The following is a 26,686-nucleotide window of genomic DNA, read 5'->3' as shown; positions in this document are numbered from 1 at the left end:
GACCATCTTTCAAGTGTGTGACTAAAACAATGAGTCAAACTTAATCCAAGGTAGCCGCTGTAGGGTCAGGAAGGAAATGGCCTGTTCCATATGAAGCTATGCATAACTGGTCATCTTAGCTTCCCTCTGAGACACCACGTCCTGGTCCCAGGGTAGGACATCAGTGAATTAAAGGAATAAGCTGATGGGAACGAGAACATTGGTGGTGTTGTTCCTTTACCAGCAAATGGACTTGATTTGCTTTCCTCCCACCTCAGGTTCACAGCCAAGGGTTCTTAGTAGAGGAGGATGGGAACGCACAGACACGCCGTGTGCTGCTGAGCGACGTGACAGGAGAGGCGGTGTGTGCATTCCTGCGATACCTGTATGCTGCTGATGCTGACATCCCTGCTGGGGTGCTGCCCCAGGTGGGGGATCTGGCTGCCAGGTTGGTATAATGAGCCTGTTTTGGATCCCCTCACACTTTCAGACACATAGACCTCTCAACCTGGTGGCTTACAAATTCCATAGTCCTCTGCTTACACATTATATGAAACTTGAACTTAAGAACATCCTACCTTCATATTTTCCATTCGTGTCTCCTCAAGTTCTATCTATGTGAGATCTTCTGTGTTCAGTAAACACTTAGCAGACTTTTGCCAAGAGTTTTGTCTCAGGATGTTTATTGACAACTGATGATGATGATGAGCATATCTTCTATATGTGATTCTCAAAGCTTTGCACTAGTGACACACTTATCCGAACAGCACTTGCAGAATGTATCGGCTGCACAGAATGCTAACATGTTGTGTCTGCCACACTCTCGGTTGTGATCCTAGGTGTCCACTAAGTGAAGAGCAGTTGCTGAGGTACAGGGGGAAGTGGTTGGGTCTTACCAATATGTATGTACAGGGGTGCCCTATCACTCCAAAAAGCCATGAAGCTTGCACACGACAGACATCATCCAGCCCCAGCCATGCCATGAGGCTCTCACTAGTGCAACTGGCAAAGGGGATTCATTGTAGTCATATAGCTGTTAAATCTCAAACATAAAAAAGGAAAAGCGAGCCTGATACTTTCATGTGAGTGACACCTGGAAAAGGGAATTCCAGATTTTAGGAGTATACTGGGTCTTGGCCATCTTAGGAAACAAGCATCCTCACGCAAGTGCTTTACAAGGCTCACAGGAGTGATCAGGCAGCCAAATGGTGAAGAAGTACTGGAGGAGGAAAATACTAACATTACTATTATGTCCTTGCAGGTTTGGTGTGAGGGAACTGATCGCAGAATGTGAAAACAAAACTGGAGACAGTCAGGTGTCTTCCGGAGTAGATTCAGAAGATGATCTTATTTCTGTGAGGGATGACAAAGATTGTGAGGACAGAGCTGAGAACTTCCAAGACCTCTTGAAGTCAGTGTGGGTGGGCGAAGATGAGGAAGAAGGAGCTATGCTGAACCCTGAATGCCAGAAGGAAGATGACAATGGAGTGGGTGAACAGGAACTGAAGGAAATCTATGAGTTTGCTGCAACTCAGAGAAGGATGGTTCAAGGTGAAATAGAGATGAGCGACGGAACAGACTGTAGCATCTGCAGTGATACTGAGGCAGCCCAAGGTACAAACCAGCAGACTGAGGAGGAAGAGGTAAAGACGTCTGAATCTGCTTCAGTTAGCAACAACTTCAAAGATCTGAAGGACGACAATGATGTGGAAAGATCGAGGTGCGACTCGTCTGCACAAGAGAAAATGCAAAATATAAATAGGTGCAAGAATGTGAGTGCTCCACAGGCCGCTTTTGTGCCTCACCACAGTGAACCTCAAAAGTGGGACGCAGCATCCCATGGTGCCACCGCTAATGAAGGAGAGGCTGTTAGGAGATGTGAAGGTGCAAAGGATTCCAAGTCATCTCAGGTCTCACACAATGGGGCAAATCACTGTGAAAACCAGTTTCCCAGCTTCCATGGTGATGCTGATATAAATGAAAGTTATGAACACTTGTTTTCTGCAACTCAGGGAGTTTACTGTGAGCCTTCTCCAGTGAAAGAAGTTACCAGAGAATCGGGAAGGGCTCCTAGTGAAAAACATGGCAATAATAATGATTCATTTCTGTACAGCAAGTCACAAAAAGACCTCTCTCCACATAAGAATGGTTTTTATGTGAGTCCTTCTCCCAAAGTTTATGATGTGCCCCTTTTTCCTGCTGTTGGTTCTTCACCTGCATCTCCAAAATCAGACAGAGAGTTTGCCAGAGAACATGTGTCAACACCAAAGCAAAACAAAAAGGAAAAATCATTCCTAACTGATGACGTACCCTTTCAGAAAGCCAACGAGCTGGATACCGCATCAAGAAATGACAAGACCATTTCTCCAGCAGAGCTTCCCAACATTGATGTAAACAGGCATACATATGTCCCTGTCTTGTCATCACCCGTCATCAGAACTCAGGATGCTGCAGCTCAGGGGGACAAGGAGGGTGATGTTATTGTTTTATCTTCTGATGATGAAATGGAGTTACAAGACCAGTCACCAGAATCAGGCTCTGCTCTGAAAGAAATGGAAATCCCTGAGCAACTGAAATGTGTAAACATAGAACGAGGTCCTGAGACACCAAAACCTGAACATAACTCACCCGTCACTGAAACAGAGCAGAAATCAACCCAGGTCTCATGTGGCATTACGGATACAGTGCATATAGGTAATGATGTAAAGATGTCCACTGAGTTGCCGCTCAGCAGACAAATAGATGCTTGTATGGAGATCAAACAGAGTCAAAACCTGAGCCCTGCAAAAAGTCTCAGTCATGAAATGTCTGCAGGTACAGACAGCTCCTGGCTAGTGCCAGACACACCGGTTCTGAGCAAAAGCAGAAGTTTCTCTACACAGACTCGGGTCACAAGTATTAATTCTTTAAAGAGTCCAGAAACTAAACTGAGCACAAAGGACTTAGCAGCAGGTAACAGTAACCATGAAATGCCTGGAAATTTAGCAAAAGCTTGCGAAACAATGTTGTCAAGCAAACATCTGCCTATGGAGATCTCAGCCAGTGAAATGAGCCCTTGCAGCAGCCCAGCAGCAGGATCATTTTCCGAGAACCCCCCACCCGTTTCTCCAGTGGATCCAGTTCTCCCCTCCCCTGGCCGCACAGACATAAAAAGCAAGCGTGCCAATATCTCATTTTTATCCAAACCTGTGCCTCCATGCCATGAGCAGTCATTGGAAGATAAAACAGATACCAGTGTGGTTGAGATAGAGGACAGTGACAAGGAAATAAGTCTGCCTTCTGTGAGCAGTAGTGTCTTGCTTTGTGAGGAGCCCCCAATCCCTGTTGATGACTGCTGGCATGTTGATTGTCTGTCACCTGTCAGAGGAACCAGCCAGGACTCCAACCAGGTCAGCCGTGCAACGACCAGCACTGCCAGCAGCCCCAAACCCGGCTCTTTGCATGACCAGTGGGAGAGCCCAGTCCACACACACGAAATCAAGGGCAGTACCCCTCTCCGAGAAAGTGCTGTTGGCAGAAGAACAACTTTGCTCCGTCTTGAAAAGAGTCCTATTGAGGCATGTTCACCACTGGGCAGCAGAGCAAGTTACCTGAACTCCAGGCTCTGGGATGATTGGAATGGAGAAGAGGAAGATGAATTCCCAGAGATGCTTCCTCTGTCCCAGAGGTTGTCAGCTGCAGCAGGTGCCTGTCAGACAGATCCCGTAAAGACTCCCGGTGAGCGCTTGTATGGATACCAGGTTCATTGAATTAGGTTAAATTACTTTCATTTTAAGTGGTCATCTTGCCTGTGGTTCCCTTGATGCACTAAAAGGGTCCCTGCCCGTGGCCAGGCTTCATGCATGATTTCCTGCAAAACTGCTGATGCTCTGGGCCGCCTTCCCACGGCCGGGCCTGGGCCCTTGTAAGAGGCTTCTGGGTGCCCAGCACATGTCCTTGTGTACCCTGTTTTCCTGAAAATAAGACAGGGTCTTGTAATAAGTTTTGGAGCAAAAATTAATATTTTTTTACATGTATAGCTGTCTGGTCACTGTTTAAATTGGCTTTTTTAAATGAACTGTAACTAGGGTTTATATTTTGAGCATCCTGAAAAATCATGCTAGGGTTTCTTTTCGGAGTAGGTCTTTTTTCTGGGGAATAGGGTAGTTCCTTCCATCGAAGACCAGTAATTGATCTCATAGTATCTAATTAAATATATTAATTATGCCATACCAACTGATTAGTCTAACAAGTGTTTAGAACATGATGTGTGAGACTGTGCTTCACCAATTAATTGGTATCATTAAATCAGTATCTAACTCAGGACCCCAAGAGCTTGACTTGCTCAGTTTCTCCTGAAAGTCTCTGTTATGAAGTTTAACTTCCTGGGAGAAGAACTACTTTACAGAATTCAGTAAATCTATTTTTTTTTTTAACTCTGCCTGTTCTAACAAAGCCCTGAATGGGCTTCATATTCAGATGGGACATATGTCTTAATTTAAGCTCTTTTCTGATTTAAAATCAATAAAAAACAAGTATCCCAGTTTAGAAAAAAACCCAAACTGTTGACTGTTCTGCCCAATATAAAACTGAGTAATGATTAGAAGAGCTTGTAGAATAACAGTGCTGTTTAAACAATTCTTGTATAACATTAGAGTATCTGCCACTAAGAAGGGAAGATATCAGTCATTTTAAGTCCTTTCTGTACTAATCCTGATCATGGTAATTTCATTCGACTGCAGAACCTTCCTGTCAGGAGAACGACAAGCCTCCCAGCACTCCAGTGACACCGATGCCACATTACTCCATGATGGAGACCCCGCAGCTGAAGAAGGAGTTGAGCAGGTTAGCATTACTTTCATGAGTACTTCTCTTTATGAGCAGCAACTTGCTGGCAGGTGGTATGAAAGAAAGCGTCTGGGCTGAACTGGAGACCTTGGTGAAGGTCCAGTCAGTGTTTTCTGAGGTCACGTCACACTTTTCCAGCTGACCACTGCACCTCCCAGCCTGAGCCCCTTCCTGAGCTGGGACAGTGGAAGGTGCAGCGTTATCTTTACCTAAGCTCCCACCTTTCTCTTTCAGGTTTGGAGTTCGTGCTCTCCCAAAACGCCAGATGGTTTTGAAGCTGAAGGAGATATTCCAGTATACTCACCAGGACACGGACTCTGACTTTGAGGATGAAATCCCATCTTCCCAGCCTCCCCTGCAGAAGTCCCCGGCCAAATGCCCTAGGCAACCAAAGGCAGCCCGGACTGCTAGTGGAAAGCGTGCCGCTGCCTCGAGGGCTGTGGGCAAAAAAAAGCGGGTTGCTATGGCTTCCTCAGTGGTCCCTGTGGGGAGGGATGATGGTGACCTTGTTGGATCCTGTGAAACAGGCTGTCCAGCACCCAAGAAGGGAACTAAAAGGACAAATCACCCAGAAGGAGCCAAAGAGAAGAAAAAGTCATCTGCATCTCCAGGGAGATGGTCTCTTGCAGCTGATGGTGAGGAACCAATGCCCTCAGCATCTCAGGAGTCTGCAGTTTCTTCAGGGGATGGAAGCGACATCTCTTTTGATTCACAGAGGTAAGGGAACAAAGTACTAAAAAAACAGTCAGTGGTGCAGGACAGAGATGAGCTAGGAATGTGGCAGAGGTGAGCGTCCATGTGGCCTGCAGTGGCCCTGTCACTTCCTTGGGCATGTCATTTGAAGGTCAGCACGCTTCAACAAGAAAATTAGGCTTTGGGTTTTTAGTCTAATTCCCGGTGAGCTATTCTCAGAACACAAAAGTTCTTGTGGCTGCCTGTGGGCAAGGCTCAAACCTGGCATGCCTGGTCTCTGCAAGTCAGAGCGACAAGGAGAGGACGGCACAGCACCACGCAGTGCGGCGGCAGTAGGAGCCGTGGGTGTGGAGCAAGGAATGCCAGACAGCTCCGGGGCTGTGTCAGCAGGACTGGTGCTGTCGCTCTGCGATGGGCAAGTTTGCAGAGCACGTGGCATGTTTTCCTGCACTCGTTTTGTGGATGCTGATATCAGAGAGTTCGTGATCCCACAGAGGGTAGTCACAGGGGTTGGCACCGAGGGCTTGGGGAGCTCTGGTGCTGTCCTTGATGGGCTGTTCTTTCCTTCATCTCTGGTCTACTTGATCTTGCTTTTAGTTCTTTCATTAATGAATTTGAAGCCTGTGCTTTTGCATCTGAGGAGGAGGAAGAGGAGCTTCCAGCATCTCAAGCAGCAGCTCGGGAAGAAGAAAAGATGGAGGCTGTAAGGTGCTACATCCGTTCAAACACTGCCCTATACAACAAGATTCTCTTTTATGAACCAATTGAGCTGGCTGCACTGCACGCAGAGCTGAAACAGAATGGCATTAAAATTTCCAAGGCAAAGCTGCTGGACTTTGTAGATGCTCACTGTATCACATTTACCACAGCTGGAGCCCGAAAAGAGAAAGAACAGAAGAGAAAAGGGAACAAAAAACAGAGGAGACGATACTGAATGGAGCCTGCTCCTCCATCCTGAAAATTTCGTAGATGGAGGCCTTCTTGAAAAGCTGGAAACCCCGTTCCAGGCTGGTGCTAGCAGCGCTGCTGTGATCGGCGGGTGCGCTGCTCCTCCTTGTGGCCTGCTGTCCAGATGACAAGCTGCACAGTGGGTCTGAAGGAGCTCCGGTTCCCTGCCCTCTGCTCCCAGTTGCACAAACTTCTCCAGTTGCTGTCCTGCCTTCAGCATGGGGGTCATCTGGAGCCTTTTTTTTACCCCCAATTTTCTTCCTGTGCCTTTTCTTTCCATTTTTCTAATATGTTTTAGGTCCCCAACTTTTCTTTATGTTGGTGCTTCCCTCAGTGACACTTGCCAAGACCTTTTCTCTGGCCTTGGGCTGTGAAGTGCTTCACCCTTCATGTTCCAGTGTTCAGTACAATAACCCGCCTGCAAGAAACCAATCCCTTCTCTCCTGTGTAAAGTGCTGTGACTTCCATCTTCATTTCTTCAGCATACGATTTGCCCTGCTGATTGTCAAGGCACGGAGCACTGTGGAAATCCAACGCCTTTCTTCTGTCCTTGGTCCAATTTGCAATCTGCTTAAAAACCTAAATCTGTGTTTCTTAAATAGCTGTAAAACAGCAGAGTTGCTTTTGTAGTCTCCTTGTGACACCAGATGTCATGTGAAAGCCCTCTGGATTCGAACTTCCATTCTGTATGTTCACTTGGATGCTGCATCTGTCTTAAAGATACCGTCTGCTCCATTTTCTGAGCACCTTTACCATGTCCGCGTAGCTTGAGTGTCTCCTTGACAGAGATGGTTTTTCAGAGTGTTATAATGACCGATGGATCTCTTCAGCACTTCTTATTAATATAATGTGATCTAAACCCACTTTTCTGGTCAGTCTTATTTCCAAAATGACTGATCTTAGGTTGTAAATTGTCTGGGCCTCCTGGGGGAGTCTTGGACCCTAAATTGTCATCTTTTATGTATTGACATTCACATCATCATCTGACTTTTGTCTGTTCTGGCAGTTCTGAGTCTGCAGAGAGTCTCACTCAACAAAATGGACACAACACTTTGAAAGATAAGCCAGACTTCTGAATGTATTTATATATTTGGAACATACAAACGTTTTTTTATTTTTGATACAGTATGTCCTTGGGTTTATTTGATTTATATCTGCAATAAACAATTTGGAAGGTACTAATGATAAGCTATAAGTAATGCCTTATGGCAGGCTCCAGGGGGATTGTTTCTAAACAGCAACGTTGGGTCTAGTCGAGAGCAGTAGAGTCTGCAGTCTGTGCCCACGCAGCTGAAACCTTGAGCAGAGAACAGGAGGAAGAGTTGTCACAGGCACTGAGGGGACGAGGAACAGGAGAAACCACCTGGCAGCAGCTGACGAAAGGTGGATTGCTGCCCCGAGAGAGAGGAGCTGCCCGGTTCATCGGGGCTGCGCAGCACAAAGGGACGGGAGGGCACCTGTGGGGAAGGGTCCTCTCTGGCCTTGGCAGGGGCTGCTGGTGAAGGGGAGGTGGGTGGCTGCTGGGGAACCTCCTCTGCCAGGTGTCATGGCACATGTAACGTTGGGCACCTCCTAGCAAAGCCTTCTGCCATGTCTGGGGAATTTGGGATGGTTTTCTTCCCTGCCAGTCATGTCACTTTTCTTTCCCCACCTTCTTGTGCAAGAGCTGCCAGGATATGACTTTGTTACATGGAAAGGACAAGGCTTGCCTTACGTGGCATTCTAGGAAATGTTGTTTCCCTCATTGTACCAAGTATTTGTCTCTGAAGTACACACCTCATACACGGAAAAAGCTTTCATCCTACTTATACCAGTCTTAATACAGGAAAATAAATAAGATCTGTTCCTGGCTTTTTTGCTCTGTTTTTAACTAAGACATATTTATGATCAAAGATTTTGTAATCAATTCTTCAGAACATCTTCACCTCAACGAATCCAGCACCGCAGTTCAGTGGATATAAATTACAATTGTTCAAATAGCATTGTGTCATTAAAAAAATATTTAGCATGTTATGAAAAAAAATCTGAATTTTAGTCACTGAAATGCCTCTGTCATCCTTACACCTTGTAACCGGGCAGTCTTTGCCTAATGTGGAAAAAGTCTGTGCTGTCAGGGTTTGGAGGTGACCACTTTGCAGAGGTTTGCCTCGATGCTTCCTTGTTGCTGAAGCTGACAAAATGAGTTGTCTCTTGTAGTTCTAAAACTCTTCTCAGATGATGAGAAAAGGATTTAAAATCTTTTACAGCCTTCAAGACCACAAGGACATATCTGACACATGCTACAAATTATCTGAAAGCAATTAGTCACTCGCCTGCTTCATTTATCTGTAAGCAAAGCATGCCTCCCCAAGCTAGCGCTGCTGTTGCCATCTGCCAGTGATAATGTGTTGCCGCAGTTCCATTTGTATATATTTCTGTGTTTTCTTTCCTTCCTCATGCAGGTTCATTTATCTTAGAAAATACATTGGCATCATTTTTATTTCCAACTGTGTAGTAACAGCTATCAAAATATTTTGATACTTCTGTTTGTGGTAACACTTCCAAGGCTGCAGGAAAAAAAAAAGACCTTTTTCAACTGAGGTGTTGGTTTTTAAGTAAGAGGAAGGAGCAGATGTGTAACTGGCACTGCACAAAGCTGCTGTCTTACCAAGATGCACCTTGTGAGCTCTGAGAGAGCTTTGGAAAACACGGCCTCTAAATTCGCTGTGACAGTCAAATGATCTGTGGGATGATGACAGGTACCACCTTGGGTTGTGTATTGCCACATTTCCTACCTGAAAAAAATAGTCTCAATAGGTTTATTGTGAAAAGCTGTGGTGCAGATGTTTACATAATAATCTTGCACGTGATAAAAGAGCTGGTTTAGTACATGGTTTAATACACAGTTCTGTGTGTCCACTTACTCCAGAAGTCAACCCTGTCTTAATGGCATTTCTTGAGTGGGTGTGATCCATCACTGCGCTCTCTGACATGGCCAAAATCCACAAAGGGGCCAGATTAAAACAGGAGAATGCTGTAAAGTTCGGAGTGGCGCCTGCTGTGCCTTCCCCTGGTGCTCCGCCAACAGAACCCAGGTACGGTGCTTACAGTGCCAGCATTTAGATATCAAAACGATAATTTGCGAGCAATCCTCCCGGCAGTTCTTCAGGGGAAGTTGGAGTTGTTCTGGAAGCACATTTCAAACGTACTTGTTTGCTTTTTGGTGATGGTTCAGATAATTCTAGCACAAAATTTTTTCAGAGGCATTGCATGTAATCTGCTTGTTTAATGAAACACAACGAGCCTGGGAGAGGTGACACAGCCTTCGGTACAGACATCTCTGGGACGTGGCTCCTGCCCCCAGAACAGGGTTTGAGAGGTACCTGCAGTACCTCTGCCCAGGTTCCTCTCAAGCTGCTCCACTGCCCAAGCAGTCCTCTTGTAACCTTGGACTGATAAGGACTGAGACTGCAAAGGATTTAAGTTCGAGCCTAAGGTCAGCACAAGCCCCCTGCTCCTTTCCCACCACCAAGACCATGTCCCCGCCCTGGGGCCCTGGGACCCTCCAGCAGCCTGACAGCGCCATTGGCAGGTCCTCGTCTCTCAGGAGGGCCCTGTGCCAAGGACACATCTCCAGAGCTTGGCTTTAGTGTCCTCCTGACAAATATCCAGAGCTTGGCTTTGATGTCCTGACACCCTCTCCTCAGACAGCGCTCGTGGCTGCTGTGTCCTGTTCACCGAGCTGCTGTGCCAAGGGTCTGTGCTGCCCCAGACGGGGGATTTGCTGTTGGCCCGGCACGGATGAGCTGTCCCAGACACGCACCGCTGAAGCCTTGTCCTCCACAGGTCCCCTGGCAGAAACCCCTCGCCCGCGGGGAGGCTCCGGCAGCGACGGCGTCTCACCCAGCACCGGCTGACCCACATGGGAGAGACCTGACGAGTGCGGGGAGAGCTCCAGCGTGGGCTCGAATCTGCTCCGGCACTAGGTAACTGCCCTGCAGGCGGCCGAGCGCGGGCAAAGCTGCCCCGGCACCGGCGGGTCGGCCGCGGGGTGGGACCGGCCCCACCGCACCCCCGGCGCCGCCATTTTCGGTCGCCCTGAGAGGCGAAGGCGCCGCCCGCCATTGGCCACCTTGGTCACGTGACAGCGCCCCGGGATCCGCCTCAGCGGAGGGGCCGGCCGGGCCCAGCGCAGGTACCGGGGCACCGCAGCGGCTCCTACCGCCTCCCCGCCCCGGTCAGGGCCCCCCCCAGCTGCGTTAATTCCCCAGGGGCGGTGGGGGTGCTCACAGGCAACGGGGCCGCCAGGATGTGGGCAGCGCGGTGCTCCCCGCCGGGCGCCCCCGGGTCCGCTGTGTCCCGAGCCCCGCTGCCTGCAGCGGGCGGTGAAAGCCCCGCTCGTCTGACCCGCCCCGTTTCTGTTCGCACAGCAGGACCCCCGGGAGCGGAGCTGAGATGATCTCCCACACGGACCAGCAGCAGCTGTGGTTCTCCCACCTCCACACCTACGAGGGGAAGCCGGTTCTGAGTGACACCTGTCCAGGTAAGGGCCGGTGTGATCATCTGTGAGCCTGTCGAGGAGAAAACCGGCTCCAGGATCCCCAGATCACAGCAGGGTGCGCAGGACTGGCAGTGCTGGGCTGGACCGTGGTTCTTGCAGCGCTGCTGCTGATAGTGGCCGGTGCTGGAGACCCGGAGAAGGGCAGACAAGCTGTGTCCCTGTGCGCTTGTCCAGGGCCGAGCAACGCGTGACTGCAGAAACTCCCAAACTAGACATGCAATGTCTCAAAATCTTGCATCTCTCTGTTTTCTTGCATGCTGCAGTTGTGTGTGTTTGACCACCCATGACAGCCTGCAGCAAGGAGTTCCACAGCCTGTTTAGTTGTTTAGTGAGTCACCGCCTCCTTTGGTTTGCTGTGAAGCTGCCTTCTAACAGTTCACTTGATTTCAGTAGTTCTTAATTTAGAAGAGAGAGCACAGGATGGCTCCCTACCCACCCCATAGGCCACCTGTGTGTTTATAGTCCCTGTGATATCCCCTCTCAGCTGTACCTTTTCCCAGCAGAATGGCATACCAGATGCTGTCCTGTGTCTTTGGTCATTCATGTCACGCCTCTCTATCTTCCTCAGACCTATTAGAGTTTCTCTGAAATGGGGAATCCATCCTCCGCCTTGCACACAGTCAGGATGTGAGGTTACCATGGGTTTGAGCAGCAAGGCAGAACTATTCTCTTTTATCCTCTGTTCTTTTCCCAAGAACACTAACATTTGAGTAGCCATTTTATCTGCCAGGGAGCTGCAGTTTTCATCCAAGGCGCTATTCCTGATGATACCAAGAACATCCTAGGTCTATCCTGGTATAAGTACAAGGTATAGAGGCTGTTCCCTCTGTAGTTCTTTACATTTACCTGTGGTCAAGTCCCCTGTCACCTGGTTGGTCAAGATCCTAAGGCTCTGCTACAGTTGATCTTTACAGTCATCCTTTGCCGATTTAACCCTGAATAACACAGAATCTTCAGCAGATGTTTCCACCTCCACTTTCCATCCCTTACCATCTTATTGAGGGTGACTCATCCCATGGCAGCTTAGTTTCTTTATCAGTTTTGGTGAATGACAAATGTCTTTTGGGAATGCCTTTGGACTCCAGATCTCCCTTTTGCTAAAACTGGCCACGTCTCTGAAGAACTCCAAGTGCCTTATGAAGTGAGACTTCCCTTTCCAAAGGCCATGCCAGTTCTTCCCCAGTCTGCCCTCCTTGGCCCTCTGTCCATTAATTCTCTTATGCTGGTTTCTGTTTGTTTGCTTGGAATGTCTGTGGGGCCCCAGATGTCCCCTCGAGCCCTTCTCTGGCATCACCAGCCACCTTCCAGTCTCCCGCAGTGAGGTACCAGCAGGAATCCAGCAATGTTGTGAGGTGGCGTGAACAGCCCTGCTGGGATAAACCAAAGCTCCGTGTCGCTCCGAGCCCCATCTCGGGGATTTGGGGACTGGCCAGAACTGGATGCGAGTGAAGGGGATAAGATAAGCCTATGATGACACCTCTCCAGCCCAGTCTGCCGTCCTCCTGCAGCCTGAAGGCTTACTCATGATGATGGTGTTATTTTTAATAGTTCTCACGGGTTTCTCTTCTGTGAAGTCTTGAGCCTGGTGCCAGAAACAATTGCTGTGTCCTCCCACTGCTGTGAGACAGGCCAGAGCATCAGCCAAAATTCCTTCTACTGCTGGCTTTTCTTGGGAAAGAGAGATCCGAGCATATATTTAAGGTGATATTTAGGTTCTCAATACGTATACTTACTCTGCTTACCTGGAGCTTGCCTTGTAGCTATAGCACTGGCAGTCTTGGGCATATCAGAGGTCTTACCATCAACCCAAACTGGCATGGGCTGAGGAAGAATGACATTCTTTCTGTTTGTGTGGCTTATTTGTTTTTGCAAATTCAGACTTACGCTTCCACCATTAATTCCTCAGCGTGGTGGACTCACTCTCCTTCCATTTAAAATACCTCCAGTGAGTTCCTGTCATCATGATTTTGATCAAACCCTTTACAGACAACTTGTCCCAGATGCCAATGAAGATACCTACCTAGTACCTGAGAAGTAACCAAAATGGTTATAGAAGTTGAGAGCTGGGGTTGTAATAATTGCAATAAGAAGCCTGAAACTGCTGACCTTCCCCCAAAAGTACAGAACACCATAGAAGACTTGATTCTCGTGTACTTTGAAGGCCTTTTCAAGTTCTATATAATGAACCAAAATTCTGTGTAAGTACCAAAGCTAGCGCAGGTAAAGGATATCTCTTTGGGTACAACAGCAACAGAACAACTTCACTGGCTCCATCATCTGCTCAGTGAGTGTGACATACGGGTCAAGGGCTTCATGCTAACCTGCCAGAAATGTCTCCTTGTCCTGTCTTTGGATATCACCTTTCTCTTTTCCTCCAGGCCTGGAGTAGCTGCAAACAAGTGGAAATGCCTTCATGGTGAATAGCAAAGTTCTAGTTTCTGTTCCTCTCAAGGAATAATTTTAATAAAAACTGTATGAGGGAATAAGTGGTATCACTACTACACCTAACTGCCATAAAAGGTATCTCAGGAGTTCGCTGTGAAATCCTGTTGTGATGTTTTCTTATACTGACTAGAAAGAGGAAGGTGAAGTATGTACGTGTTTCGGTCTGGGTTGAAATTCTAGTCTGTCTTTTCTTTATCACATACTTCTGGTTCAGCAGTGACTCTCCGCTCCCAAGGCACGTGCTTTCTTATCGCAGCTCTGCCAGACCACAGGAAGCGCCTGTGGTTTGTACATCAGTCCCATGCGACTGATCTGTTACTGGTTTATTTCACAAGAGTTTTCAGAGAACCAGGAGGTAGCCGTTGAATCTTTAAGCAGGCAGATCTGGAGGTCTGCATGTCTGCGGCTTTAGCGCTCAGCCTGTTCCGTGTTTTGAGTCTGCATAGAGTCAGCAGTAAGTCATCCCTCACCCCTGGCAACCCCTATATTAGAGATTATCAGGAAATGTTTGCCTAATTGACCTGTCTTAAACCCAGATGTGAAGCCTCTCTTCAGAGACACGTTACCATTTCTACATCCCATGTACATCCCTCTGCCGTCCATTTACCCTTCCCTGATGCCACACAGGTCCTGTCTTTCCAATTTAACGTATAAGGCCTAAGTAAGCTGTGAAGAGCTACATTTCCCTGCTGACGGCAAAGGTTACAGTGTGGTTGGGGGTATGTGCTTCTGAACCTGCTAGGATGCTCATCAAACCCCATTACAGCAGTGTGCTGGAAGGAGTTGCTGCTCTTTGTAAGTACTCCAGAAATCTGTGCAAGTGCCTTGCCTTGGAAAGTCTGTCAGCTGACCCTGAGTCTGCGGAGCAGAGATTCATACCAGTTATGCTTCTGCAACACTTTATGTGAATAAGAGGGCAGGGATTTGTTTGTTCCCTGTATCCCAGGAGCCACTCATAACTGCTCAGCTAGCATTACTTCCATGGACTTGCGCAATCTTCATCTTCTACATTTATTGGATTTCCTCAACGTGTAATCTGGAATCAGGCATGGAGGATCTTCAGTTCTCCCCTTTTCACAACAGATTTGTTCTTCACCCATGGAAGCATAAACTTAGCTCTCTTCTGCTTGAAGACTGGCAGAAACCAGGCTCCAGGCGGTCTCCATGTCTGTGCATTAGGGCCAGTGTCTCCTTTATACCTCTTCTCTCTCACTGCACTACTAGCAGCACAAGAGCGGGGAGGCTGCATCTGTTGCAACCCAAGTAACGTTCTGCTGAACAAGGCAGTTCTTTATGCCCCTGGTCCGATGCCCAGTTCAACTTCCAGTAACATTTTCAGATACAATATCCTGGAAGAGCAGCTATCTTTCCCATTCAAGCACTAAACTTTCACCTCTATTATGCCAATAATTTCAGTAGATTCATGTTCTGGCAAAGCAATGCAGGGCTATTTCCAGGGTTTGTTTCTGTGAACGCTCTGAAAAATCCACTGAGCAGTTTGGAGGAAAATACCAGAACTTTTTATACTTAATCTGCTGGATTTTTAGAATTTGGCCCCTTTTGATTTCCCCTGACCAAAGTTTCGTGTCCTGCCTGTGACTTGCCTTTGGATTCTCATTTTATTGCAGCTGGGGACAGGATTGTGAGCAAGAAAGAGGAAAATGCCCACCAAGGCATCCCTGGGCCAGTGGAACCCGAGGGTTTGCTCTCAGGACTCTCCAGAGAGAACAGTTCCCAGAGTCCTGCACAGGACCCAGTCCTCCCACGCAGGTCACAGAGGGTTCAGAGACCTCTGGGAAAGAGGCAAAGCCGAGTGACACTGCGTGGTAAAAGCTTCAGGAGGCTGCCAGATATTATCCAGCAGGGAAACCCTTCTGTGGGGAGGCTGATGATATGTGGAGACTGTGGGAAGAGCTTTCGGGTGAGTTCCAACCTCATCCAGCATCGGAGAATCCACACTGGAGAGAAACCCTTCAACTGTGCCGATTGCGGGGAGAGTTTCCGTCAGCGGTCGCATCTCATCCAGCACCAGAGAATCCACACAGGGGAGAGGCCCTACGAGTGCTCTGAGTGCGGAAAGAGCTTCAGCGTGAGCTCGAAGCTGATCCGGCACCAGGTGACTCACACCGGGGAGAAGCCCTACAAGTGTGCCGAGTGTGGAAAGAGCTTCTCCGGGAACTCACAGCTCATCCAGCATCAGCGAGTGCACACCGGGGAGAAACCCTATGAGTGCAGCGACTGCGGGAAGAGCTTCAGCGTAAGCTCAGCCCTGACACGACACCAGCGGGTCCACACCGGAGAGAAACCCTACAAGTGCACGGAGTGTAGGAAGAGCTTCAGCCAGAGCTCCGAGCTCATGAAGCACCAGCGGATCCACACTGGCGAGAAGCCGTACGAGTGCTCCGAGTGTGGGAAGAGCTTCACTGTGAGTTCAGCCCTCATCCAGCACCGGCGGTTCCACATGGGCGAGCGACCCTACGGGTGCACCGAGTGCGGAAAGAGCTTCACCGTGAGCTCCCACCTCATCCAGCACCGCCGCTTCCACACTGGGGAGCGCCCCTTCGAGTGCCCCGACTGCGGGAAGAGCTTCCTGTGGAAATCAGCCCTGCTCCGGCACCACCGGGTGCACACCGGGGAGAGGCCCTACGCCTGCAGTGACTGCGGGGACAGCTTTCGGCAAAGCGCCCACCTCATCCAGCACCGGCGCATCCACACTGGGGAGCGTCCCTACGCCTGTGCTGACTGCGGGAAGGGCTTCACTGTGAGCTCTGCGCTCCTCCGGCACCAGCAGATCCACAGAGGGGGCGAGCCCCAGGAGGGGTGAGTGTGGGGAGCAGTTAGGTCAGACACCCTGTGGGCATCCCTGGGGAGCCCGGTGTCTCTCTCCCTTCGCTCTATTGACTGCCCTGCTTGTGGAGGGTGACAGCAATTTCTTTTTAGGAGAACAAGTCCTTAAAGAGAGAGATGGAAGAAGGGGAGAGTCAGTGCAGGGAGCTAACTGAAGGTTTGTGGACGTGTGTGCTACAGCAGGGGAAGGAGGTGGTGGTTGGAGGGATAGCTCTTGGGAAAGGAAGGAAGGAGTTTGCAAAGGCTGGAAGATACTTGGTGTATTTTAGAGGAGGGGAAATATCGTGCCTTTTCTCTGTGCACATATTTGAGACAATTATGGAGGGAACAGAACAGACCATCTTAGAGCCTGCGACGCTCTGAACAGATCAACAGCTCTGGCCTTCCCTCCTGCCCGGCCTGTTCAGGCTCGGGGTTACCTTCCCCAGCCGCCGGGCCGGGCCTGTAGCACAAGGAACCAAAACCCGGGTGCAGCTCAGCCCCGGTGCTGTCCCCTGCCCGGCCGTGTCCCGCGGGGCTGCCCGCTGTGCGGGACATGACGTCCCCCTGGGAGCCGCACTGTGCATTAATGAAGTTGGACGATCGCTAAAACTGCCAAATAAAGCCCGTGTTCCGGACCAGCGCTCCCGCCGTGCTCCCGTTCCCGCCGCTGCTCCCGGCGCCGCCCGCGCGGCCTCGCGCCACCGCCCCCGGGGCGGGGTCAGAGCTGCTGCGTGACGTGCTCGCCACCTCCACCAATCGGCGGCGCTGGCACGTGCCATCGGCGGCTTCTGATTGGCTGTAACGTAACCCTCACGTCAATAAACCCAGGGCGGTCGGACTGGGCCTTTGTCTCGCGCCGCTGGGCAGAGGGCGGCGGGTGAGTGCGGGCGGCGCGTCTCCATGGCAACGGGCCGGGGGCGCGGAGGTAACGGGCGCGCTGGGGCCGGTACCGGGCTGAGACCCGCGGGACTCCCCACGCGGGGCGCTGCTCCATCTCCCTGGCCTTCGCCGCTTCCCCGCCGAGGGCAGGAGGCCGCGCTCTCCCGGAGCCGCCACGGGAGGCAGCGGCCTCGGCCTCCCCGCTCCCGGGGCTGGTGGGGCCGGTACCCTGCGGCCGGGAAAGGCGTCCACGCCGTCTCAGGGCCGTGTCCGGACGCCTGTGCCCTCCGGCTCCGCGCCCCGGGGCGGCCGGGCCGGGGCTCTGCCGCCGCAGGCGGGGCTGTCGCGGCTGCCCTGTCCGCCGGGCCGGGCTGCGGTACCGGGGCCGTGCCCGACAGCCTCAGGCTGACCGTGAGCGTTGTGTTCCCTCCCGAGCAGCCCGGCTCTGGCGCTGGGCCGGGCCAGCGGCTGTCAGGCCTCCCTAATCTCCTCCTGTCCCCACGGGCGAGCGGCTGCTCAGCAGCTGGGGAACTGTGCCGGAGCAGCGGCCGCATCTCCGCAGCGGTTTCCGCACAAAGCTTCTTGTGGAGGATGCCCGAGCCGCTGGGACAGCAGCCCTGCGCTGGGCTCTCCCGGTGGCGCAAGGGACGCTTGGCTCTTCTTGACCCAGCCAAGCTCTAAGAAGAGCTTGAAGGATGAAGGCCTCTTGCTATTCCTGCTTTTCAATTGTTGAGTGAAGCAAATGTCTTATTCAAGCCTCACGGTGCCTAGCACTTGTATGTGTTACGTACATTAGCCTAATAAGTGCCTGTCACTGGCCCAGGCACATCTGACTGCAGTAGGACAGGCAGGGCAAGCACTGGCTCTCCCCAGAGCAGAGGCTGTTTGGTAGGTTCGTGGGTGTTGGTCACGCTGCACTCTTCCTCCCAGCCCCAGATCTAACCCTAACTTACTGGCCCCTTGCAGTGTTTTCCTAGCCAATGTGAGAGAACAAAATTCCTGAGGTGCTGCCTGACACAAGGGCCACTTACGAAGCACAGAACTAAGCAAGATCCTGGGGTTTCCCTCCTTGGTCAGTTTGAGGTGTTGGGCTGCAGCTCTGCATGGGCACTCCTAGAAATGTCTTAGACTTGAATTATTGCCTAAATTTAGGCTGTGTCTGGGTGAAGTCTTAAAGCTACCTGGGATCAGGTAATGTAGTGACTTATTCTGCAAGGCTCCACTTGCAGCAATAGCTAGTGCCAAATGCCTCCACAGATGAGAAGCTCCTGATGTTCTTGCCAGGTTACCTCTGTGGTGGGTCGCCAAGCTGCTAGGCCTGGAGTTCTGGGGTTTGTCTCTGCTGCAGCGATGCTTGGGTAGGTCCAGCCGTGCTCCGTGCCACTTGTTAAAGCAAAGATGTCAGCTTTGTGCATGGGGAAATACTGTGAAGTTGCACGGTAGTTGAGCAGCAAACATGAAGTCTGTATTGCCGGGCTGTTTGTGAATTATTGAAACACTCCTGTGTTGCCCAAGCAAAGCCAGGACTTCTAGTCCTGCTTCCCCACAGCAGCAGTGTCTACTGCCTTCAAAAGGTGCAGGATCATTTGGATTAAGTGTCTGCCTACACTGAGGAGAATGGCCGTGCATCTTGAGCATGAAGCTTGCTGTGGAAATGTGTGTAGGGGCAAACTAATTGCTGGCTAGATGAAAGGCGGGGATTTGTTCTCAGACAGCTTGAGCAACCATTATTGGGAAAGAAATGTTCGGAGTGCTGAGGTGTTGTGTACCAACCCTTTTCTCTGTTCTCCAGCCGTGCTGTCCCAGCTCTTTTGTAGCTGTTGGATTTCTCCCAAGCCGGCTGCTGTCAGGGCACCAGGGAGGTATGTGTTTACCCTGAACATTGGCCAGGGTCTCCGTGAGCAGAGCTCCTTGTACCAGATGACACTGTGTTCCAGCCTCTGCAGTGAGGTTGGCAGCTGCTGGAGCCTCCCTCGGCTTGCAGGACAGTGATTCTTCTTCAGAGCCCTGAGAAACCTGGGCTTTCACCAGTGACCATGTCATGGGCTTTCAGTTGCTATATTTTTTAACAAAAGCAATGGTCTGTTAGAATTAGAATGTTTTTTATTTCCTCTCTTCCAAGTTCTCGTCCAATATCCTAATGCTGAAAATGAGAGGGGTTTGTTTTGTGTTGACTTGTCTCTTGAATTCGTGGCTCATCAGGGAGGTGGCTATACTAGAGATGGTATCGGAAAAAAATCGAAGCTTCTGTGTTTTCTTGTATATGTACTGTCCTCATCTCTGGCTAAAGAGACTGGTGGTGTCACTGCCCTGCGTATTGCTGTGGAGATGAGCATGACAGACTGAGCCTTTACAAAAGAAAAGCCATGGGAGATACAAGTCTGAGAGTGCACCAAGTCCTTAAATGACTTTTTGTTTCCTAATCCCTTCTTCCAACAGCAGACAGTGCTACTGGAACAATAATTCACTGTTCTGATCAGTTGTGCTTCTGCAATGCTGGTGACAGGCTTGGGTCAAGGCTTCTGAGACCTCGTGAGATGCTCCTGTATAGTGTGGAGGGCAAAGCTCCCGTGTTGGTGAGTGCTGCTGAACACAGCTATGCCGGCTCTAACCAGCAAGTTGGCAGCCTTGGCTTGTGCGGTGATGATCTTGGGAGCTGTGCTGTGTGTGTCTGGCTATCAGGAGTCTCTGACCATTGCTGCTATGAGCTCCTGGTTTCTGAGTCTTGATCCGGTGTGTTCCTTTGGGCCAGATTTAATGTCTACCTTCAGGCCTCTTCCAGGGGATAAACGCTGCTGAACCACACCCTTCCTCCAGGACTCTGGCTCTCTGGAGGTGTAAGATTAATCAGAACTGGTTAATCTAGTTTAATTTTGGAATCTGCATTTCTTGAGCAGTGCCGGGCCTGAGGTAAGCTGAGCGGAAAGCCAGAGTGTCCTGAGAGCTTGTGCGTTGTGTGTTGGCAGCTCCCCGCTGAGCCTGGGCAGGTTATTTGCCTCTTTACTTCAGTTTCGCTTCCCCATAGTGGGCATTTCCCGATGTTTTGAAGCTGTGTGATGACTGAAGGCAGTTCCTGTTTGCTGACCCAGTATGAAGGTGCTTGCTGTTTCAGAGAGTGATCAGATAGATGATCTGGACCTGGATTCCTCAGATATCTTGGAGCCCTTGTGCTGGTGTGCTTTTTTGCCCCAGCTGCGTCATCCTGCTCTGAACTTTTCTACCTGAGGGACGCAGAGGCTGTGCCGTGCCCTGTCCTGTGCGGAAGGGTGAAGGGGGTGTAGGGCTGTCACCCCGACGGCTTCTGCTGCTGCGCTGGGCAGCCTGTGTTACGGAGCAGTGTGTTTGGTCAGCCCTGCCCTCGGGGAGGGAAGGCTCTGCCCTGGTGAGCCCAAAGGCTGCGTGATCACAGGGGAAGCCTTCACCCTGGTGGTGTGTTCCCTGGTCTGAGTGCTGTGCCCGGGCCTCGCGCTGGGGACGGGTGCTCGGACCTGGCTCCCGCTGCCCCTGGCCAAGTCCTGTGCTGGAACGTGGAGGGCAGTGAGAGTGGCTGTGAAACCCTGGGGTGAGGACCTGGAGGGCAGTTAATTTATAACTGGTGTGCTGGTGCTGGCCCTGTGCTGATGAGCTCACAGCTGCTTGTCTGCTGCTCTCCCAGCTGGGATGTGTGCTGAGCAGCAAACCTGCAGACACAGCCCACCGAGGGGGCTCTCTTACAGCAAGTGCTTTTTGAAGAGCCAGCAAGCAGCTTAGTTCTTGCTCATCTGGGGAGGCTGCCTGTAAGGTGGTGGTGCTGCTCCTCACAAAGCTGATTACAGGTCCATTTTATAAATGAGGTGGCTGGATTTGGCTTAACAGGGGTGTTTGGCTGGCGTAAGCCAAGTGTCTTGCTCCTGCTTCTGGGTATGTCTTGGTAACCTACTGTATCCAAGCAGACCTTTTGCAAAAGGTGAAGGAGATCCCAGTTGCTTCTGGGGTTTGAAGTGAGCGCTGCCAGGCAGGAGTGTGTGTGGTGACAGGAGCTGTCTGCAGCTCGCTCTGCTCAGGCAGCAGCCGCTTTGGACCTTCATGGAGTACAGCCCAGAGAAGGCAGAGCAGTGAAACCTGCCCCTGCTTTGGAAGTTCATCTTCATATACGTGGTTGCAAGGAAGGCTTTTGCTTCCCCCGGGCCCAGCCTGACTTCAGAGCTTAGCTGACATAATTCACCGCTCCCAGGGGACACCCTGTACTGCTGTAGAACTAAAGTTGCTTGTCCTTTCTCCTGACTGAAGGAGAAGTGCTTCCCTGGCCACTTACTCTGCTCAGAGCCCAACATTGCGTGAGGTACTTGTTAGCGCCACTGGAAAACAGCTCGTTCACCATTTCAGTGCAGATTGCTAACATGGAGGACTTGGCCACCTTCAACCAGCAGCCATCCTGAAGCGGGAAAGTGAGTGCAGGCTGCTGGCTGTGTTGGAGGTGTCCTCTGAGGTTAATGTGTTGTGAACAGGGTGTTAGTGCTGAGGTTCACCTGAGGCAGCTGAACAGAAGAAGCACGGCTTTCTTGGAAGTGCCCGGTGCGCGGTGGAGAGGGCCGGTGGCTGCTCCTCACCACCCCGCCTGGTGGAGCAGCTCAGAGGCTCCTCGCTGAACTGCTCAGTGTTTCATACCCATCCCTGTGCCGAGGCAGCTTGCCTCTAAAACCCCTCTCTGATTTTACCTTTCAGATTGTCTTATTTCCAGCACTGACCACCAATGCCATCAGCTATGGAGGGCTCGGAGGGAGGAGAAGGGGAAATCATGCGCTATGAAGAAACAGAAGATGACAGTGTCAGGTGAGTCCTGAGTCACAACATGGCACAGACACAGTCTTGGGAAAGGCAGGAGATCTTCCAGGTAAAGGAGTGATCTTTCTCCTTATCTGAAAAGGAGTGAGAGATTCCAATAGGTGATTAATCAAATATATGTGTAGTAGAATCTGTGTAATCAAACTCTATTGGAAGGGATGGGAAGGAGCAATCTGCAAAGGCTGACAACAAGCAGTTATTTTTTTAGCTTCTACTATCAACTCACATTTCAGAAATGCTCTGACCATTTGGCAGATGTGTTTGTGCCTTCCTGGCCAAGGTGAGCCAGTTTTCCATGGCAACCTGGGGAGTCTCATGTGACAGAAGCTTCTTGTTTTGAAAGATGACTCTAGAGGTGAACTCTGCTCCAGTGAGCTGCCTCTCTTGCCTTTGCAGAATAGCAGCTGGTCTAGGCAAGAATATTTTCTTGGAGGTTAGTTTAAAAAACAAATTCACACAGATGCCCTAAAAGCCAAGGGTTCAGACTTGGAGAATGGGAAGGGAAAACAGGGCATTCCCAGAATACCCAGATAGGCTGGTTGACTTCTCTTTGACTTGACAGGCTGTTTCCTGAGACGTTAATGCTACCTGGTCCTCTGGGCACACCCAGGCCCTGTCTAGCCTGCTGGCTGCAGTGCTCAGCCGCTCGGGGTCTAGAGTGTCCAAAGTCTGTCTCTTACAGCTAACAGGAACATGCTATCTGTAGCAAACTAGTCATAAAAACTGTAAGATGCACTCTGGCCTAACTTTGATTGAGTGTAGGTGTTGATAACTGAACCAAGCTCCAGGTAGGTGCAGTGGCTATAACTGACATCACTGATTTTTTATTTTTACTTTTTTAGAAAGACGACTTGTGGAAACCTGCAAAAACAGTGTAATTCAGGATAAATAAACTTAAGGGTTTTCTTGCCCCGTTTTGTCATTGGGCTTTCATCTCTTCTCCAGTAGCTGATAGCCAGGTTGGAAAAACTAGGGTCCTGCGTGTGTATGCATCTGCTCTCATCTGAGCATTTCTCCTTCTCCAGACCACAGGGTGTACCACCAAGGCTCCTGTGCCCTTTAGCCTGCCCCAGTAATTGCTCCTCATATGCTCAAGGCCTCTTTTGTAGTATTGTTGGGGCTCACATGAATGAGAAGCAAAAGTAACGGTGCGGGGATCAGAGAATCCTTGGCAATTGCTTCAGCATCCTGGGTCTGAGCCCCTCGTAAACCCAGCCCTCCCAAAACGGCAGCTCTGGTTGGCACACGGGCATCTGCATCTGTGGAAGGAGCCTCTGGCTGCTGCCACCCTGCTGCTTCTGCCTGGTGGTGCCATCTCGTGGATCCCATCTCCTCTAAACAGGGCCTGAGGTGGTGGGGAGTGGGGGGTCCCTCCAAACGCAGCAGGGACAGACTCGTTACTGCGTGTGGAAGTGGGGTGAACGGAGCTCTCCTCTGTGCCTGCAGTCCCACCGACCTGTCAGAGCTGCTGAAGGAGGGGACAAAGGAATCTCATGACCGCGCGGAGAACACTCAGTTTGTCAAAGACTTCCTGAAAGGACGGATCAAGAAGGAGCTCTTCAAGGTGGGTGCTGCTGTGCTCCTGTGGCAGGGAAGCTCTTTGACACACGCAGTGGCTGATGCAGGCTCTGAGGCAGAGCACCACAGCCATCTGTGGAGGGTTGTAGGGGACATGACCAAATAGTCAAAACTATGGGAGAACCCTTGTTCGTGGCTCCTGCCCAGTGTGTCCTACAGCTGGGACCCACAGCAGGGAGGGCTATGCTGGCCCAGCATGAATTTGCTTGGGTGGAGGTACTGGGCTTCTGGCCACATGTCTGCTGGGTGCTCAAGGCAGGTGTGGCTGCAGCACCAGACCCTGCTGGCATAAGTTTAGTAGGAGCAAAATCCTGGTGGGATTACAGCACTTATTCCATCCTCTGGAGACTAGGTTGTTTTCCACAGGCTTCAGGTGGGATTGCTTTCTCTTCTGTTTTGGGTCTGAGCAGCACTCCCTGATCCTGAAGATCTTGACATATACAGTAGTCTCCTATAGCATGAGGCTCTTGGTGCTTGTTGTACCTATTGGATGACATTAGTCCCCTTGCCTTGCTCTCAAGGTGACAGGAAACACAGAACACACAGCTGGCAACATTAAACTAATTCTTCGCTGGTGCTCTGTAGGCAATGTTGTTATGAATGTAGGCAGAGAGAAGCCTTTGATCCTTTGAGTGGTACACACCTGGTATGGGCTTTCCAGGCTGGTTTTGTGTCAAGCCTGGGGGTCTCCTCCTTGTTTACCCCAGCTCCGTGCAGAGGGGGAGCAGTCACAAGGTGTGATGTGCCAGTGTAGTGAATGGCTTCTCACATGAGCTGTGCTTTGTCTGTAGCTGGCCACCGCGGCACTTTACTTCACGTACTCGGCTCTGGAAGAGGAAATGGATCGCAACAAGGACAACCCAGTCTTTGCTCCTCTGTATTTCCCCTTAGAGCTTCACCGGAGAGAAGCATTAATCAAAGACCTGAAATATTTCTACGGAGAAGACTGGGAAGAGAAGATCCAGTGTTCAGAGGCAACTCAGCACTATGTGGACAGAATTCATCACGTGGGACAGCATGAGCCAGAGCTGCTAGTGGCTCATGCTTACACACGCTATATGGGAGACCTCTCAGGTGGGCAAGTGCTGAAGAAGGTAGCCCAGAGGGCCCTGAAGTTGCCCAGTACTGAGGAAGGGATCCAATTCTACGTGTTTGACAACATTTCCAATGCGCAGCAGTTCAAGCAGCTTTACAGAGCAAGGATGAATGCTCTGGACTTGGACAAGAACACGAAGGAAAGGATTGTGGAAGAGGCCAACCGAGCCTTCAAGTTCAACATGCAGGTAATGACTCCCTTGAGCCCCTGTGTGTGTGTAGGTGCTGTTGCTTTCAGGTCTGGGCCAACTCTTAGGCCCAGGTTCAGCCAAACTGCTAATCCCGGTAAAGTTGTTTGGGTCTGAGACCACCCAAGCCCTTCCAGCTGGTGGGGTTCTGGTTTGCATGTCTCTTGTGCTAACTCCTGGAGACATGGCTGGTGTTGGGTGGGAATTCCTCCCGTGCTCCAACACCACAGCTGAGCCTTTGACTAGGGCAAAATTGAGATGACTTCATCACAAGATTCTCATGGGCTGTACAGCTCTGAAGCAGTGGGGGGAGCAGAGCTCTTGCTCTGAGACGGCCTTAAATGGTTTGAGCCTATTGCACCATACTGGTTACAGTTTGTCTCATGTCTGATGTGTTGCCTAATGGCCAAAAGTATCTGTAGCCTCTTGTTTCCTTCCCATAGTACTTGTCTTTCATGAAACTTGACTGAGCTGCCCCCTTGTCCCAGAGGGATGAACATAATCTTTGCCACTGTGGGCAAGCTTTAATCTGTGCCTATAGCAGGCCACTGTAGTTTAAGCTGGTCAGGAATGTGGTTGGCCACTATGTGAGGATCCTTACGGAAAGCCGTGGCCGCAGAGCTGGTGGGGCTGCCTGGCCACGGGAGCAGTGATCCCAGAGGGGCTCTGTAGGTATGAAATCAGTACCACTTACTGTCTCTGGGTGGGGGGAGGCAGGAGTGGCTCTTGCCTGTTCTCCAGATCATTCCAGCGGACTGGATGAAAACTGTCTGGCTCTGTATGCACATTCTCACTGTAACCACTTGCAGGTATTTGATGAACTGGACGAGACTGGCAAGTCGCTAACAGAAGAAGCCCAGGATGGAGGCTTTCCAGTCCATGATGGAAAAGGAGACCTACGCAAATGCCCTTACTATGCAGACAAACTAGGTAGGTGTGGGCAACAAAAGCTGCTGCATGCGTATGGCAGAAGCCTTGCGGCACTGAGGGTGCTTTCTGTGTTCTGGCAGGCAAGGCAGGACCCAGCTGCCCCTGGCATGCTGCCGTAGCCCTGGCGAAGCAGCCCCTGGTGCAGCTGATCCTGGCGGCCTGTGTCGCTGTGGCCGCAGGAGCTGCAGCGTGGTACGTCATGTGAGGGCGAGAGCGGCGCGTGGCTCTGAGCAGCGGCGAGCGGAGAGACGCGCCTTGTCCTTCTGTGGACTGGTTCCTTGCTCTTGGTGGTGAGTTGACTGCGCAGTGGAAGAAATTAAACAGGAATGCTGCGGGACTGGTAAAGACTCTTTGCACACGAATAATGGAAACACTGTAATAGAATATCTCTAGCTGACTAGTGTACAGGACTGATCCAGTTTGAGGATTCTGGTTTGGTGCTGTTCTACCCAGGCCAGGGCAGATTTAAGGCCAGAGATGTCCTGTACCAGCAAAGGCTTTGCCTGCTTGGCTTTCCATCTCCTTCCCGGAACAGTCACTGGAGGGAGTCTGCTGCCCTGGGCTGCAACCTGAGAATGTGTCATCAGTCTTTTCAGTGAAGAGCACTTCATTTCCTATCCTGAGAAACCATTTTGGCCGTGCCACAGCAGCTGTGCTATGGGGCCGTTAGCTCAAAGCAGGGTCCTGCTTGGTGTGGTGGCCTGGGGACCAGGTCTGACTCTGTTGGAAGCTCCCTGGAGGTGGGGACAGGACCAGGTGTGGTGGGGGGGCTGAAGGTGACAAATGTGTATTGTGCAGCATTGGGGTTGTGGGCTGGGTTTCTTTCTGAAGCCTTGACTGGAATAAAAAGTTGCAATGCTGTAGCTGGGGAAAGCTCCTGTAATGCCCAAGGCCTCTGCTGCCCTGGGCTGGGGTAGGGAAGCTGCTGCTC

At 50.8% G+C, this 26,686-nt stretch overlaps 3 protein-coding genes across 9 annotated transcripts in view; all 3 read left to right on the top strand.

Moving 5' to 3' along the window:
- Positions 1-7,625, top strand: part of SLX4 (SLX4 structure-specific endonuclease subunit) — a 30,507-nt gene extending 22,882 nt beyond the window's left edge. For all 6 annotated transcript variants that reach the window (XM_065030837.1, XM_065030840.1, XM_065030839.1 and 3 more), the window contains 5 exons: positions 258-427; positions 1,241-3,696; positions 4,701-4,803; positions 5,041-5,523; positions 6,097-7,625. In XM_065030837.1, coding sequence (XP_064886909.1) covers positions 258-427; positions 1,241-3,696; positions 4,701-4,803; positions 5,041-5,523; positions 6,097-6,433 — 3,549 coding nt within the window. In that variant the 3' untranslated portion in view covers positions 6,434-7,625. The remainder of the gene's footprint in view (positions 1-257; positions 428-1,240; positions 3,697-4,700; positions 4,804-5,040; positions 5,524-6,096) is intronic.
- A 3,123-nt stretch (positions 7,626-10,748) lies between these two features.
- LOC102098307 (zinc finger protein 501) lies at positions 10,749-23,520 on the top strand. Of its 2 annotated transcripts, XM_013369014.3 has the most exons (4): positions 10,749-10,969; positions 15,061-16,252; positions 21,845-21,952; positions 23,411-23,520. In XM_013369014.3, exons 1-3 carry the CDS (start codon positions 10,882-10,884, stop codon positions 21,864-21,866), a joined length of 1,302 nt encoding a protein of 433 aa, XP_013224468.1. In that variant the 5' UTR covers positions 10,749-10,881; the 3' UTR covers positions 21,867-21,952; positions 23,411-23,520. The 2 variants fall into 2 exon arrangements, with proteins under 2 accessions (XP_013224468.1, XP_064886920.1); XM_065030848.1 differs by lacking the exons at positions 21,845-21,952; positions 23,411-23,520 and adding an exon at positions 19,580-19,716 and having other exon boundaries at positions 10,863-10,969.
- On the top strand, positions 17,058-26,618 carry HMOX2 (heme oxygenase 2). Its single transcript, XM_065030849.1, has 6 exons — positions 17,058-17,138; positions 21,845-21,952; positions 23,411-23,528; positions 24,334-24,825; positions 25,635-25,755; positions 25,836-26,618. The coding sequence occupies exons 2-6, from the start codon at positions 21,873-21,875 to the stop codon at positions 25,958-25,960; spliced, it is 936 nt and encodes a 311-aa protein (XP_064886921.1). The 5' UTR covers positions 17,058-17,138; positions 21,845-21,872; the 3' UTR covers positions 25,961-26,618.
- The last annotated feature ends 68 nt before the right edge of the window (positions 26,619-26,686 follow it).

This window comes from Columba livia, chromosome 15 (assembly GCF_036013475.1).
Source record: "Columba livia isolate bColLiv1 breed racing homer chromosome 15, bColLiv1.pat.W.v2, whole genome shotgun sequence".
NCBI classification, from domain to species: domain Eukaryota; kingdom Metazoa; phylum Chordata; class Aves; order Columbiformes; family Columbidae; genus Columba; species Columba livia.
Note: the sequence above shows the minus strand (reverse complement) of the source record. Positions and strands in the feature narration are given on the sequence as shown.